Consider the following 17,059-nt stretch of genomic DNA (forward strand, 5'->3'; position numbering starts at 1 on the left):
CCAATTAACTGTTTGAAGTTATAGCTATCAACAATTGGATTTATTATGTTGGAGACAAACTTGCTTATTTTAATTCAGTCAGGCGAAATTGAGTTTGTTAATCTTCAGGTTTTATAGGTTTGTTTAATCAGGAGTAGATCCTCCTGGGTTGCAAATCTTTGTAGCCATTCTTCAGCTTGGAAATCTGCCTTGTGCTAGGTTCCACTAATTGCTACCTTCTAAATTGCTTTCCTTGATACATAGTTGTGTACAGACCTAGCTACGTGAAAATTAACCTTTAAGTTGAGGTCGGAACGAATTTAAAAGCTTGATAACCTGAGTGGCAAAAGAAATCCTCACAGTGAACAGATTTCAAGAACGCAATCACTGGAGCTACATGAGAACTGTAATAAACAAGCATCAATATCTGCCGTCCAGATGCCAGTAGCCCTTGTTCTGGCCTGACAATATTTAACATCTTTTAGAAGATAAAGAATACTTTACTTTTCTCACATTTCTGCTTTTAACAAATTAAGATCTGGAAAACATTAAAAAGTGGGAGAATATACCGTATTTGAACAATGACTGCTCTTCTGTAATCAAAATACAATAAAACAATGGAATTACCTTGATTTCTCTTTGCTCTACTGATTTTTCCCATATTTGCTGATCATAGGCTCCGATCTAAAAATATAAAGACATAATACAATTTAAAGGACAAAATAATTTTCAGATATTTCAAATACACTTTAAACATTTTGCCATATGTCTAAGGACAGAGCACTCTGTCTATAAAAACAAGTATCAAGGTTGCCTGTACTGCTATAATTGTCATGTTTGTTTCTCTTCTTGGTATGGCCTTTTTTAGGTTGCATAAGTTCATCAGGTACATATAAATGACAAATATAGAATGCATGTTTATTTAATGTAACTTTTTTCTTGCAATGTGATAATCAGGGATGTTTAAATAGATTCCTTTTTTAATCTAAGCTGCATTTTCTCTTCTAAAATAATTATTACTGAATTGAGAACAAGGGTTTCGTGAAAACTGATAATTTAATTTGTAATTTAGTATTACTGTTCAAAGAGTGCAGTTTCACAGAAGGAAAACAAGTAAAAGATCATCAGTCTACTTTGTGGTAATTGTTTATTTTAAATGATCAGAAATGGCCAGATAATGTTATATAAGTATGGTTCAGGGTGAGATGAGGGACAGAGGAACTTTGTGGCAGGTGATTGAGAGGAGACCGGTCATGCAGAACAGCTTCACTTTCTCTCACTGGATATTAACGGGAGCACAGTAAATCTTCACTTTCTGAGGGATTATCAGCCTTCTTTCCAGTAGAAAAGAGAATAGCAGATTAAGCTATTATAATGAATAATAACTATTATTTGAAACCAGTATGAGAATGTGAACCATCTCTGAAACTCAAGTTAGGCTTTACTTTTAGTGCCAGGTTTAGTTTAGTAAGCCAAACATATCAGGGTGGGTTAATCTCAAGCTAAACAGCCAATAGTATTGTTAGAAATTGGGTCTCTAGTTGGCAATCAGCTTACTCCCTGTCCAAGGAGGGACCCTCACTCTAGTCAGGGTAAGGGGGATACCCAGCTCAGATAACCCCTGCTCATTCCCTTGGTAGCTTGGCACAAGCAGTCAGGCTTATCTCAGAAGCAATGTGTAAACCATTTGCACATAACACACAGATATACAGTGAAAACACCACTACAGGACCCCACAGCAGTTTTAGAAAAATAGCCAATATTTATCTGTGTAAACAAGACCAAAACGAGAAAAATCCAACATACAGTAATAATGCTATGAATTTTGCAAGGATTACCTTAAAAATACAATACCTTGAAGTCAATAGCTCTGTCTGGGGCTATCACACCATTGTGAACAACAAATCCAACAGTTCAGGCCGATTGCAGGGTCACGGGCCAGCCACAATGTCAGGAAGACCTGCAAACAGTACTTTGGAAATGTAGGGCATTGTGACCCTCGTGATGAGATCCAGAGTGCAGCGTCGCTGGCGTCGGCAGGTGTCAGGTGTCAGCGGGTGTCGGTTCTGGAGGTCGGTGCAGGGGTCATTGGGCCCTTGCAGTCACTTGCGTTGCAGATCAGACTCCGGGCTCATGACGAAGTCAGGAGCGATGGCGTCAGGGCTGTGGTGCGATGCAGGACGATGCGACGTGCGGTGCCCACAGGTCACGTTGCAGACAGCGGCTCAGTGACGGCGCCCTGGGCTGCAGTATGAAGCGGGATGGTGCGACATGTGGAGTCTCCAGGTCGTGGTGCAGGCAACGGCGTTGTCGTTGCTGAAGCACTGTCATTGGTAGGCCCAAGGCGGCGGTACGACTTGGGATGGGCTCCGGGCAATGCCCACGGGTTGCGGTGCAGGCAGGGGCATCTGTTGACAATGCTGGAGTTGATGGTGCTGGCATCGGTGGACCGGGGCTGCAGTGTAGTACAGTGCCTCGTGTACCTCACAAGCGGTGTCCTCAGGCCACGGTGCAGGCATCCGTGCCAGCGTAGTGTCATCATCAGGGATATCAATGCTGCGGTGCAAGCAAGGTGATGTGGACTGTGGGCCCATAGGTCATGGTGCAAGCAGCTGCTTGGTGACTGTTTCAGGTAGCGTCATCGGTGAGTCCAAAGTTACGGTGTGAAATGGGGCACAGCTTTGTTCGGCGTCGTCAGGTCATGGTGCAGGCAGTGGCGTCGTTGACAGCATTGTGGTGGTTTTTAGCTGTTGCAGCACAAAACACACAGGTCCCAGTGCTGTATGCAGATAAATCTGAAGTCTTTGATATCCCTGAGACTTCCAACAGGAGACAAGCTCTACTTCAAGCCCATGGATAAACTTCACAAGGAAGATACACAGCAAAGTCCAGTCTTTGCCCTCTTTAAGGCAGAAGCAGCAACTGCAGGCCAACCCATCAAAGCACACACAGCAAACGGGCAGTACTCCTCCTCCAGCTCTTCTGCTCTTCTCCTTGGCAGAGGTTTCTCTTGATCCAGAAGTGTTCTAAAAGACTGGGGTTTTGGGCCTACTACTTATACTCATTTCTGCCTTTGAAGTAGGCAAACTTCAAAGGAAAGTCTCTGTTGTTCACAAGATCTTGCCTTGCCTAGACCCGGCCCCAGGCACACTCCAGGGGGTCGGAGACTGCATTGTGTGAGGACAGGCACAGCCCTTTCAGGTGCAGGTGTCAGCTTCTCCCCTCCAAACTTCAGCCCAGGAGACTCATCAGGATATGCAGGACACACCTCAGCTCCCTTTGTGTCACTGTCTAGAGGGAATTCACAAACAGCCCAATTGACAGTCTGACCCACACGTAGATTCCACAGGCAGGCAGGGGCACAGAATGATTAAGCAAGAAAATGCCCACTTTCTAAAAGTGGCATTTTGAAACAGACAATCTAAAAACCACCTCAACATAAAATGTATTTTTAAAATGCGAGTTCAAAGACCCCAAACTCCATATCTCTATCTGCTCCCAATGGGAAATTACACTCAATAGAAATTTAAATGCAATCCTGAGGTTAACCTATGGGAGAGAAAGGCCTTGCAATAGTGAAAAACGAATATGGCAGTATTTCACTATAACGATATGTAAAACACACCAGTACATGTCCTACCTTTTAAATACACTGCACCCTGCCCATGGGACTACCTATGGCCTTTCTTAGGGGTGACTTACATGTAGTGAAAGGGAAGGTTTGGGCTTGGTAAGTGGGCGCACTTGCCAGGTCGAATTGGCAGTTTAAAACTGCACACACAGACACTGCAGTGGCAGGTCTGAGACATGTTTACAGGGCTACTCATGTGGTTGGCACAATCAGTGCTGCAGGCCCATTAGCAGCATTTGATTTTTAGGACCTGGGCACGGCTTGCGCACTTTACTAGGGACTTACCAGTAAATCAAATATGCCAATCACGGATAAATCAATCACCAAAACAATGTATACAGGGAGCACGTGCACTTTAGCGCTGATCAGCAGTGGTAAGTGCGCAGAGACAATAAACCAGCAAAAAAGCATCTGAAAACTGGAGGAAGAAGGAAAAAAGTTTGGGGATAACCCTGCAAAAAGGGTCATTTCCAACAATGATGGAATATTCTTTGCTGTTTACATTACTCGTAAACGTTGCATCTACAAATCTGTTTGTCTTTATTACAGGTACAATATATATTGTGTGCACTGGGATAATATTCTCATTTTAAAGTAGATCTTTAGCATGCATCAATTGTTTGCTAGTTTTCTTCAGGGTCTTTCTATCATGAATGGGGTTTTGTTCCACTAATCATCCCTGTGATATTTCACAGAATTGATCTTTACCTTGAACACACCTCACTCAAGGAATGTGGGTTGCGCGGTGGTTGCCGTTCAACTGGCTTTCTGGCTTGGTTTGGCACACTGACAAAGTCCTTAGTGCTAAAGGGGGTCAACAAAGTCTAAATTTTGGTCTTTTTCTGGAAAATCTAAATAACTAATCAGTGACATCCATTTCCTTCTTCTGGGGTCAGCAAGAACTTATGAATTTACATCCTCATTTAGGGTTTAGAGAGTTAGTCACTAACACGCTGGGGCACTAGAGAAACTGCACTCACTAGCCCAGACACATCCACTCAGTCCTATTTAGAATTCCCCATCTATCTGCAGGGAATGTTTTGTGAAAGTGCTTCTTCGGACAAGCGAGAGAACTTCAGGCAATAAAACAAAAAAACAAGCATTGGAAAAGCCAATATGTCTTGCATTTTCAAGAGTTAGAACTATTGGCATTGTAAATGACTGCCATTTAGCCATGTGTTATGAGTGGAGTGGATGTATGTGATGTGGAGTGGAATTACGTGGCTCAGATTGGAACTGTTAGTTGTGGAATTGTGCAGCATGGAATAGTGTGATGTAGAGTGGATTTGTGGTCGAATTATGTGGCATGGTGGACAGTGGAATTATGTGGATAGTAATTATGCGTTATTAAGTGTAATGGAATTAAGTGGCGTGGGACTGTGTGCCATGGAGTGTATTTATCTGGATTGCTATTTTGTTTTGGGGGGTGGTATGTAGTAGAGTTTAATTATGTGGGGTGCTGTTGAATTTTGTGGCATGATGTGGAATTCTGTGGTATGGATTGGATGTTCAATTGTGTACCTGAGTTGAATTATGTTGTTTGCTGTTGAATTATGTAGTGAGAATGGAAAGGTGTGGCGTTGAGTGAAATTATGCTCATAGGAATTAAGTGGCATGGTGTGGTGTTATATGTGGATCGTTGCTATGTGACAGAGTGGTTTTATGTGGGGTGTTTATATGTGGCACTGAGTAGAGTGTAATTATGTGAAGTTGAATCATGTTGCACTGAGTGGTATTATGTGGAGTGTAATTTTGTTGGGTGGTGTTGAATTGTGTGGCAGTGAATTGTGTTGGGTGTAGAAATCGGTTTCAATTTCCAGATTTCTGAACTTCCTAATTGAGTTTGCTGCTTAACAGAGGAGTATTATTACGAGTAAAAAAAAAAAAGCACAGGGGAAAGGGAGAGGAGGACAGGGAGCAATGCCAAGTGAACAGTTCAGTAGCAGTGTGAAGCTGTTGGGCTATCGCACAAAGTATTAAAATAAAAAAACATACAAGTACTCTGATGCGGCCATAGCATTTTTTTATGGCGGGGAGGGATCAATAAAACACTTATGTAATGCAAAACACTCCCAGTCCAGCCCTGTAGGGAACAGAGCTGAAAGGCCCGTGGATCGCCGAGAACAGTGATAGACGACCCCGGTGAGAGGGTAAAGTGCAGAGGCAGACATGGAATTCACCAGGTTCTTAACGTTTTAAGAGATATAACATACCCCAGAAAATGGACGGTTCATAAAGTGGGTAGTCGGGCACTGTACGGTACGGGGACATATATTTTGTACCTGGGACACATACATTTTCAGAGATCTGAGACTGTAGGGAAAATTCATTTTTATAGTACAGAAGGCGGTTATCAGAGACCCTGGGCAGAAATGAATGACCTTGCACTGTACAGAACAAGGATGTACAGTATGCGTGGGACGTGTACTTATCGTGGCAAAGTTCAGCGCCCCCTTGTACTTATATAGTGCACAGCCATAAATCAGACCCCTGAGATTGCATTGTAAGAGGGGATCAGAGACCCATAGCGGGCGGTACAGCACACGGTGCATAGATCACAGTGAGCAGATCTGAGATCCCTGTGTGAACTCCATCTCTAAACCCACATCACATCTCTAGGAGGCCTGTTTGAAGAACAAGGCTGAATCACAGCACGCATCATAGTAACTAGGAATGTAATCAGTTTACAGAGACAGGTCAGCTCGGAGGATGGGCACCGGTTTGGTACCAGGGAGACCCGTAGCTAGCTGTCTTGTTCAGGAGGCGCTGCTTTTATATGAACCCATGGGGAGGTGAAGGAGTGGCGCTCTTAATCAGGCATAGTGTGGCAGCATGGATGAAGAGCGCAATCTTACTTCGGGCAGATTCAAAGCTTGCATGGATGGGTTCACTCAGTGCTGCTGCAGAGGCAGGTGGCACGGATGTGACTGACTGATGTTGTTGATGGACCGCCTTTATGTCATTGGCTAACGCCGTTTGATTGCTGTGACTGCAGGGTCTGGCGCTAAACCAATGGTTTCCCCTGCAGCGGCTGGGGCTCCTGCATCCCAGTTAGAACTCTGTCGCCCTGCTTGCCCCAGTGAAAGCGTCCCTCGATGTCCTACATCTACAACTACCTTTTGCCCTTTTCCACTTCTTGTCGTAAGCGCCAGCTCCCATTGGCCTTCATAGCCCACGACCCCCCAGAGCAATCAACCGCCGAACAGAATGGGACACTCCTCCAACACCCCCTTGCCGTCTGATCTAGCACCCCCTAACCTTGCCCCTGGAAGTGGGCTGCTGGGTGATTTCTGCAGAAGGGTCGAGCAGCGGAACAACAAAACCAAAAGAGGGGTATGGGCGGGTGCAGGGGGAGGAGGCCGCTCAAAGGACGCAAAAGGAAGAGGAACTATTTATGGGGTATCAATCACTTCCTAAAGTGGGTTGTCAGTGTGGAAGGGCAAAGGGCCTCCCGAAGTCACCCATCCCCAGACCGGCTCAAACAGGCGGTGGAGTGCAGGAGCTTAGTTCGCAGGGTACAGAAAGAAGCTTAGGAGAGTAACGGTGGCACAGGCCCGCAGAGGAGTAAGAGGCCTTGGGAGCGGAATCGCAGGTCCAAAAGGTGCAAAAATGAAGTACAAAATGTCAGCATCCTGACTATGCCAGAGCATAGGTTGGAGAGGCGTGTAGCGGCCGAAGTTAGATGCGGAAGTAGAAAGCAAGGCAAGCTCGTGCTTCTTGTGCTCGGCACTCCGCTTTGCAGCTTCTTGCAGCCTGATCTCTGGCTTCTTATACATGCGCTCTTACCTGAGCTCTCCTAATCGAAAACTTGACCTAATCATAACATGTGCACAGCAATTAATTGTTCCAAAAAGGTCTGACGGCACACAAAATATCAAATTGCCTTTTTAACTTGAGCAGACTTGTTTCACTGGTTAGCATGAGTAATGGAGCTGTGAGTCCTTTCACAATCCATTATTTTGATGTCTTTCATATCCAAATGCGGTGAATGCTGCCAGTTTACAGCTTCTGGACATAGAGCTGTTTCACTGAATTAAGATGAGGGATGCAAGCATCTGAGATAATAGTGACTGTAGGCGGTCTGCTAAGAAATGCTGCACCAGACCTTTTTTGCACCTCTAACGTAGACCTAGGGGATTGCATCTCCTTTGGGGCAAGGTCATGGTCTTTGGCAGGTTTGATTAGTTCAATGGGTGTAGGGGCAGTTCAGAGTCTAAGATGGGGAGGGAGTCCTTAATGTAGGACTTTGAATATTGTGTTTTACAAAGTGTTCCTGCTGTCTTCAAGTGTTGAAAATAGATATTATTAGTACCACGTGTTCATCATGCTTGCCGACTTTGGAAGGATAAAAAGCAGAGTTTGCTTTGACTGGATTTCAATCACTGCATCTCTTGTAAACATTTATGTGCAGCACTTTTCTGCCCTGTGGCTATATAGAAGTATTGCTATCAATGCATTCCTGATGGTTATATAGCTCCTGTGCATATGTGCTGCACAGCATATTAAGCAATTATTAAAAGAGGTACCTTAAAACTAGGTACATGCCTCTTCTGACATGCTCAGAGACAGCAGGAGGAGGGAGAGATGAATGCTGCAATAAAATGCAAGCAGCTACGGGCCTGAAGCACCCACACAAGCAGGAAAGAAATAATAAAGTAGCCCCCCACCATACAAAGAGATAAAGAACCAAAGCATCAAGATACAGTTCTTGGTCCCTGCTCCATAGGAGGAAACAAAAGTCAAAAAGGAGAGACAAAGAGGAAGGACTGACCACTAGTAAGCAACAAGTTTTAAAGAACACTGAAACAAGCAAATGAAAAGCAATGGGTGGGCTTTAAGCTCACAAAGAAGTATGCTAAACTATAAGCGGCCTCAAAATCTCAAACTAAAGTAAGATTAGTGGCTAGTCTTCCCTGTCAGAATGACAGGCTGGTAGACAAAACCAAATGCTAAAAGCACAAAAGCGGGGATTTGTTTTTGAAAAGCAAAAAAAAATGTCTTCCATATTCTGGGAATTTAAACCCCACGTGTCAGAACATTTGTTGTGTTTTTGGTGTTCGAGACAGTCTGGTTGTAAATGGTGGTTCCAAGCAGCAAATAAATAAATAAAAATGACAGAATTGGAGTAGCTTCCTTAAGTGGTCTGGGGACAGCCCAGAATAGGGTGTCTCAACACACCATCAAAGACCAGGCAAAGGAAATACATTTTCCAGTTAAGGTAACATATAAAATGTATTAGAAATAATATTTTCCCTTCAACCATTGCCCTGCAATGAAACCTGGGCAAACAGAGAGAACTGCCTTTGCAATTGGACTGCCTTCCTGCAAATAAGAATAAACAAAGTCCTAGAAGTAGATGGTGCTACTCCACACTGAAGTAACACGTCACGCTTTGCATGAAATGTTGTACTTCATCCTAGACCTATGGAGCCAAATAACAGTGATTAAGAAATGCATGACAAAGACCCTTGTTCCTAGATATAAAATTATACTTGGGTATACATTGTTTTCCAGCTTTTTGCATCCACAAGTATATTGTCTCAGATGAAGTTATTGATGAAGTTCCCTCCGAGTACCTACTCACCATGACTTTTGAAGGAGATGGTAGGAAGCAATGTCACATGGTTCAGAAACTAGGTTCTTAAAAAAGGTACAGCACTGATGACTTAATGCAGCGCGGGGAGTGAGCCACTAAGACCAATAACAATTATAGTTTGACTAAACTTTCGGATTACAGTATGGTCACTCAGGAGAAAGGACAGACCACTGAAGTGATTATTCATCGTCTTGGTGATAATGCAATACAAACAGGCCTAAGGAGGAAGAAACATATCACTGCTAGTGTGTAAAAACTCAGGAACAATCATCCAGTCTTTTCTAAATTTGAGGGGAGGTCTTAACACAACATATTATGTCCTTTCACACCCAATCAATTACATCTTCTCCACAGAGGAATTCTATAGAAACCAGTAGTATTTTTGCCTTATGAAATTAACATTTAAACTTTTTTCTAAGCACTTCAAATTATAGTGGATGAGGAAAGAAAGCAGGGGAACATTTGTTTATTTGTGAAGGATCACCATGTGTGGTCATGCAATGGAACCAGATTAAAACTCAGCTCAGAAAAAATAAATCAACTTAGTCACTAGACCATGGGCACAACATGCTTGCTTGCATGTGTTTAGAAAACAAGAGATTTCTGAACAAGCCAGGAGCTACAAAACAATGGTAAGGCAGTGGAGGGCCAGTCACGCATTATTACCCAACAAGGCCCTACATTGGTTACCAGTCACAAGAAGAATCTCTTTTAAAGCTGTCTGCATAGCTCATCAGATCACCCATGTGACCTCAAACTACAGAGTCAAAGGGGAAACTCTAGATCCAGAATTGCTCCACTCCTTATTTCCTTTTTTAAAAAACACAAATTGTTGGGAGCTCCATCTCTGTACGCACACGTCTATGCTCTAGAACATGATCCCAAAGGGAATAAGAAATATAATCTGTTGTTTATGAATCTGAAAAAAATAAAGGCTTGGTTATTTCCATATCAGGACTCGCCCAACTCTCAAACTACAGATCATACTGGTTTATATATGCACACTACAGAGATATTTTTCAACCTGGTTTTGTCACTTCATACACAAGATGTCCTCTGGAGAAGATACCAAAGTATCCCACACATAGGTGATACGTTCACCGACTGTCTTCTCCAACCAAGCATAACAGAATAACACTCAACCAACGTAAAAGTGCTTTTATGTTGGACAGTGGTTCTTAACCGGAGATCCACAGCAGCTATTCAGTGAGTCTGCAGAACCATATGACCTCAAACGTTTATTTTAGTCCCTAATGGTAAGCATTTTGAGCTACGTACCTGTATGAAAGTGGTTCCTACTGGGATGATAATAGTTCATTGAAGTGCCAATAGTCTACTTACTTTATTGCCTCCTGAATGTATTTGATATGTGTATCAATAAAATCAATAGTAGTCTGTAATTGCCTGACCATGTAAAGTAGTGAATGGGAGACCATGCAGTCTGAAAGGGACTCTCAGGCAGCCTACATGTATATACACGCATGGATCAATGAGCGGTTAGAACGCGGTCTGTTCTGAATTGAGCCGATGTCTATGATTTTTTAGAAAGTTATAAGCAGTTCAAAGAGTTTTTAGTTAGAAGTTGATTGTTACTGCAGGACGGAACAGGTACGAATTTGCGTAGACCCTGTTTGGTTTCAAACATGCCAGGGCCAGAACTAGCAATTAGTGTCTGACTGAAAGCACTTTTGAACTCCTTATAACGTTTAAAAAAAAAAAAATAATAATAATCACACAGAGACACATTTGAAAACAGGCAGTGTTCTAACAACCCTGTGATATATGCGTGTATAGACAAGTAAACTGCCTAAGGGGGCCTTTCAAGCTGCACGTTCTCCCATTCACTACTTTTCATGGTCAGGCAATTACAGACTCCAAACAGTTACACTTTGTTATTAGACAAGGGGCATGCTTGCACTTCTCAGCAGAGCTAAAACACGTCCACAAGCAGTGTACCACATCACAGAATGTATTCGGGCATGAACTCCTCCAAATACAGTCTTTGTCACCTTTTGACACAAAGATCGAGCATGATCTCCAGCTTTGTCCATACCGAGCTCCATTGCTGCCCGGTGTCTGACCAAGGCCCTAACCAATACAATTACTATTTGTGTCCCACTAATTCTGCTGAGGTCTCATTTCACATGATTAATTTTTAATCTGTGACTACCACCTGGGTCTTATACCGGTGTGCAGTCATTCATACTGAAACAGGCAGACTAAAGTACATGTGCTGAATTCATATACTGTGTACTTGTTTGTGTATTATTGTTAAAGTTTAAATGATGGAAATGGCTTCGAGTCCCAGGCTTCCAGTTGTTATTCAATGGGTCCACAAAAGTCTAAACATTAAGAACCACTGGTGCAGGGAACAACTATAAAATTATTAAAATACACAATACAAGTGAGTGGCCAGCCTTTTAAAAAGACTCAGCCTGTCTCTGTGTAAAAGAGTAAGTGCCACCAACACCTCAGTGCCTGCGCCAAGTTATTTGGATACTACCTGGTGCCTGTATTATGACAGCATTTTAAATTAACATAACACAAAGAACATGGGCAGAAGATTAGGGCAGCTCAGTGGGTTCCAGCACTGTGTTTGGGTACTGTGAATAACATGCAAGTCGCAGGTATGAATCTTAGTAGGGCAAACTCCGTCTTTCATCTTTTCAAGGTGGAAAAAATGGATACCATTATTGGGCAATCTTGTAATATGGGACTCCTGCACGCACAGAACCATTCAACTAATAGGTAAAACCAAATAAAAAAATATCACTTTTGTACCAGACATAAAGAAGCATTAAGAAGCATATTTTTTACCACTGCCTGAAAAAGTCAGACGGTAAGGGACTAGTACAGGAAAGAAGAAAGAGAAACAAGTTGTATTTTCAACTTTTGTTAACAATTGCCTTATATGAAACATAAAAACAGAATCCATTTTCACACGTACTTAACTGCTGGCATGTATTAAATGAGTGACATTTTGTTTTCAGTCGTTTTTAGGTGAAACATGCATGCGCTCTGACGTGTTGTAATCTATCTGCGGGCTTTTAATCACACGTCCACCGCACACCCATCACTATCACTTGTTCATGGGCTTGCCTTTCAAAAATCCTTTATTATTGGTAAATGGTTTACGTTTGTCCCTCTTTGGGGCAGTTTTGTTACCGCTGTGGCCATCGACCCCGTTACATGGATAATTGCACGTTTGCCAATACGTTTGTCTACAAGCAAACTTCTTTTTCCTTTTGTGTCTCTACTTCACGCTCCTTTTGGCCATGGTGCGTTGATTTGGCTTATGTAAACTGTTTTAATTTTCAATTTATGTGGCAAGAAAAGTCCAGTTAGCAATTTACAATGCTAATAGCTCCAATTCGAGCAAACACGAGACCCATTGCATTGCAAATGCTTGTTTAATTATTTGGTGACATCACTGCATGTGTAGAACTAACTTAGAAGTTTGTTCTCTGAGCAGCTGAAAAACCTCTTTAAACTGCTGCAATATTTAGCATCTCATTGGACCACCAGCTTTACTTAGTTGTGGTAATACAACAACCAACTTTGTGGTACAATCTGGTGCAATATAAAGAGACCACTCACATTCCAGGATCCAAACCCCAGGATAAGGATTACGTGGAGACTTTTTTGCAGCATTCTGAGCCATGAAAACTCCAAATAATGGAATTTGTTCCACAAAATAATCATGCACTGGAGTAAATTATGCGCTACTCTTACTCCCGATTCAAGCGTTAGTGGCCGTATAAACGCAAATAGAAATTCCCATAGGACACAGGATAAGGTCTTTAGTCACAGGGCTTACCCAAAGTAGAGGTTTGTTTTTCTATAGGGAAAGTAAGAGATCTCAATGCGATGAAACACCTGAAGAAGTTGCTGAGTTTGCCCACCATGTGACTGGAATTAGCCCCCACCCTACCACCATTGTTTATATGCACTCAAATTACTGTGTCCAAAGAAGTGAGAGCCAAGTGACACCGATTAACACATCAATTGGGATTTAATAAAGGATTTATTTGTAGTTTACACATAGCAGGCAACCACGCTCTATTTAAACACCAAATGTATCAGTCAATGAAGTGACCTGAAACTTAGTTTGCAAACTGACCTACATTCCCACAAGTCAGTTCCAAAATGATTAAGATACAGTTGGAATCCACCACACCTAATTAATATTCATTAGGCAGGTGACAAATTGCGGCTCAATCTATTTGGCTACAGTCACAAGGATTAAGCCAGCATGCAAATGAAAGAATTTTAAATAAAGTATGTATTTTTCCTAAAGCGCCCCGTTTTCCTTAAAAGAAACAGGGATTTAAAAGAAATAGAAATAATAATAAATAAATAAAAGCTTCTTTGATCGATTGTAGTGTTCCTCTGGCCCACTGCCTACTCTCCCCCCCCCCCCTCCCTCCACTTCACAAACGGGAAGAGTCCAAAGGTGACCGTTTCCCCTTTGGGAATGAGTTACTGCCCCAACTGCTGGGGTTAGTAACTTTTCAATGGTATGCAATCGGAATTTTGGTTGAAAACCAATGCAACCATTTGCACCACAAATATATTTCAGGGGTTGGTAAACCTTTATCAACTTTTAAAATGTGTCTTTACATTGTCAGAGACGTTTTTGCGGTGGCAATTTCCGATTAAGCGTGATTGCGAACACAAGAACGTGTAGTACAGATGCCCGTTTATGCTATTGCTTTCCGATATAAAGCCTACCTATTTAAAGTAAGATTTTAACAATATGTTAGTACTTCTAATAGCGCGTTGGTGCTAGAAAAGAAACCCTCGAAAGTGCATGTTATTATTGACTTTGCCAAGCCATTACATACGGACTAAACGGCCACATGCGCAATTAGTGAGTATTAGGCATGTTACATTTGTTTCACGTTTATTGGCTTTAATAATGTCAACATGGAGCATAATGACGTTTCACAAGAACAACGTGGACAGGTGCTCTCGTACGCGCGCGTGCGGGCGTGTGCGTCAGTCATGCATGTCACAGTTTCGAATCCAAGCAAAGCCCGTTCCTGTAATGTACACTGCCCAAAAAACTGCAATACGCACCAGCAAGAGCGTTCTGGAAAATTATAATATTTATACACTACATGCGCGCTGCAGGAAAGTACATGAAGCTGCTCTTGTTATACAAAAGCCTTACGTTCAATTATGCAGCAATTTAGCAATACACAGACATTATAATTAGAATGTTGTGGTGATGACTGTTCAAATGGGGCTCAAGTTAATTATCTTTAGCGAAAATGGCTTGTGAAATTGAAAGGAGCGTAAGATGCCCCAGTACACGAGGCAGAGGATTTAGAAAGGTGCAGCAGGTGATACTAGCACCCACTGCATAGTGGTAACAGGGGGAAAGGAGATACGCACCAATATAACTCCAGTTCATAAAGTACTGAACACTGAACTCGATGTGGACACTATGGCCGAAAAGAAAAACAAGCAAATAGACTGAAAGAAATACCTGAAAATGGGAATAGACACCAAGCATCGGTCATAGAAAGGACACAGGCTAAATAATGAAAGTATTCTGAGTGAAAGCGTTATCTAAGGTCAATAAAACTCTCCCTAAGCAAACCTCTCGCTCATCTGGATTAAACTATCCCTACCCAATGTGTACCACACCCGAGCAAATACCAACTGAAATGGATTTTGCAAGACTACTCTTGGACTACGTAATAAATATTGCTAGAAAGGGCTTGTTTGCGAACACCATACCTTGTTCCAAAGAGAACTAAGCATTTGTAAACCAGGTTTAAACGTGGGCTTCTGAATGATACGCATATTTACTTTTGACTGATTCACTAATACTGCATTACCTTCAAAGACTTGAGATTGCATTGACGACCATGAATATTTCAGGAGGCTTTTATAATTTATGGTCAACGAGACTTGAGGAGTCCGGAGAACCTAAATGTCTAGCAAGCATACTTCAGGAATTCCACAGTCTACATTTTAATTGCAAAACAAAGCGCACATATGTCTGTCGTTTACTGTAAGCAATGTTCTCCGACATGAAAACTCAGTGTGCAGCTTGCACTGGTATGGAGAAACGACAGGAACAATTACTTTATTTTTAGGGTCTGCAGGAAACGTGTGTGGAGAAGGCAGCATGACAGTACAACACTCTATTTACAACTTCATCGTAAACAGCGTAGTCATTGATAAATTCTATTTATATGAACTCCACCTGCAAGCTTTGTGGGGACCCTACACCCTGCTTCCTCACCGATCCTGCGTGTTTCACTGGAATCATCATCTCCACGCCTCTAGCTCGACATGCCCCGCTCCTCTCCCCTCCCCTCCCTGCTCTGCGTTGGCTGGAATGACTTACTGGCACTAGTTTACAAGCCTGCTCTCACTTCACCTGCACTGACGTGTAGCCATTGCCCTCCAGGCACTGACCTGTAGCCGCCCTGTAGCTTTATTCCCCATGAGCCTCTGGCTCTTACCTGCATGAGCATTTCGCTTTCCCTCATCTCTGGCTAAGGTTTGTACTCCAGTTACCCTCCCAATACTGACCAATGGCCCTCATAAGCCACCTATGCGCGGCCCCTGATACCTGTGCTCCACCCCCTGCACTGGCGCAAAGGCCTCCGACCAATGTCTTCACTAGCAGGCAGCCATCCTTGGCCTCCAGCTCTCTGCACGAGTGACACTGACCTGCAGCCTCTCTGCTGGCTACACAGCAGCACTCACCCAGGATCCAGCTAGCTCTCTCCACTGGGACATAACTACTTTGGCATACTAACACAGGGATTGACAAAGCAACAGATATGGCCTTGATAATGTTTTTAAGTTTTTGTGTACTGTTCTGTAAATGTAGCAAAATAAAGAGTACCTTGTTTGTTACAATAAGTGTTATCAAAGTATGAATTCCTCTGTAGAATTTGTTAGATTTTACAGAATTTTTTAACACTGACATTGCAAAGAAGGAAGTCACGACAGGAGTGTAGCGTAGTCAGTAAGATTCAAGGGCAACAGTGAGCACAACTAAAAAAGAAGGTGCGTCCAGCAGGGTTTGCAGGTACCTGAATGATGGGCACTGGTAGAGCAGAGGTTTGGTTGCTAAGGATGTGCAGGGACAGCGATATTCTGAAAAGTAACAAAAGCACCTTGAAGTCCTTCAAATCTAAGTGATTAGTGTGTTGCATCGAAGGGTCATCTGCAGGAAACTGTCATATGCAGTTTACAGTTCTCGATCCTAATAATTTAACTTTCATGGTTGGGCTTCTTGAGCATGGCCTGTGTATAGTAACTTTAAGGTTATATGGCCAGGCGCACTACGATACTGGTAAGGAAAACTGGCTCTTATTTTAGTATCCAGCATCATTTTTTGCGAAATTATTTATGTACTTATAGGTCAATTCGCAAAATACAGAATCATAGTGGTAAGCAGAACGACTAATGAATAATAATTAAGCAAGTTGCAATTGCCACCCACTACGATTTGGTACAATTACAGGGATGGTGGGGTCAGCAGAACATCATTCATGTAGTTGTTTTTCAAAAATGGAGACTTTTTTTTTTTTTTAAAGCACCACAATTTGCTTAGGGGAAACAGGGGGTGTTTAAAAAGTAATTTTTGGAAAACTTCAATGCTAGTTGGCCGACTCTGCTCCCTGAGAAGCTGTCACCCCAAATCGTAAAAGGGAAGAGGTTCAAAGGGGACATCTATTTCGCAAAAGGGTTCCCACCCCAATCTGGGGGTCTACAACTTATCAATGGTTTGCAACAGAATTCTGGTCGCAAACCACCGATACATAGGGATCCGAAATGCAATATGCAAGGGACACACAACACACTCCTTACAAACAACGTTCTGG

At 42.6% G+C, this 17,059-nt stretch overlaps 1 protein-coding gene across 3 annotated transcripts in view; it reads right to left on the reverse strand.

Annotated features, from left to right (window-relative positions):
- PHTF2 (putative homeodomain transcription factor 2) overlaps window positions 1–17,059 on the reverse strand; it is a 489,158-nt gene that overhangs the window by 219,329 nt on the left and 252,770 nt on the right. For all 3 annotated transcript variants that reach the window (XM_069229666.1, XM_069229667.1, XM_069229669.1), the window contains one exon: window positions 607–663. In XM_069229666.1, coding sequence (XP_069085767.1) covers window positions 607–663 — 57 coding nt within the window. The remainder of the gene's footprint in view (window positions 1–606; window positions 664–17,059) is intronic.

The sequence above is a fragment of the Pleurodeles waltl genome, chromosome 4_1 (assembly GCF_031143425.1).
Source record: "Pleurodeles waltl isolate 20211129_DDA chromosome 4_1, aPleWal1.hap1.20221129, whole genome shotgun sequence".
Taxonomy (NCBI): domain Eukaryota; kingdom Metazoa; phylum Chordata; class Amphibia; order Caudata; family Salamandridae; genus Pleurodeles; species Pleurodeles waltl.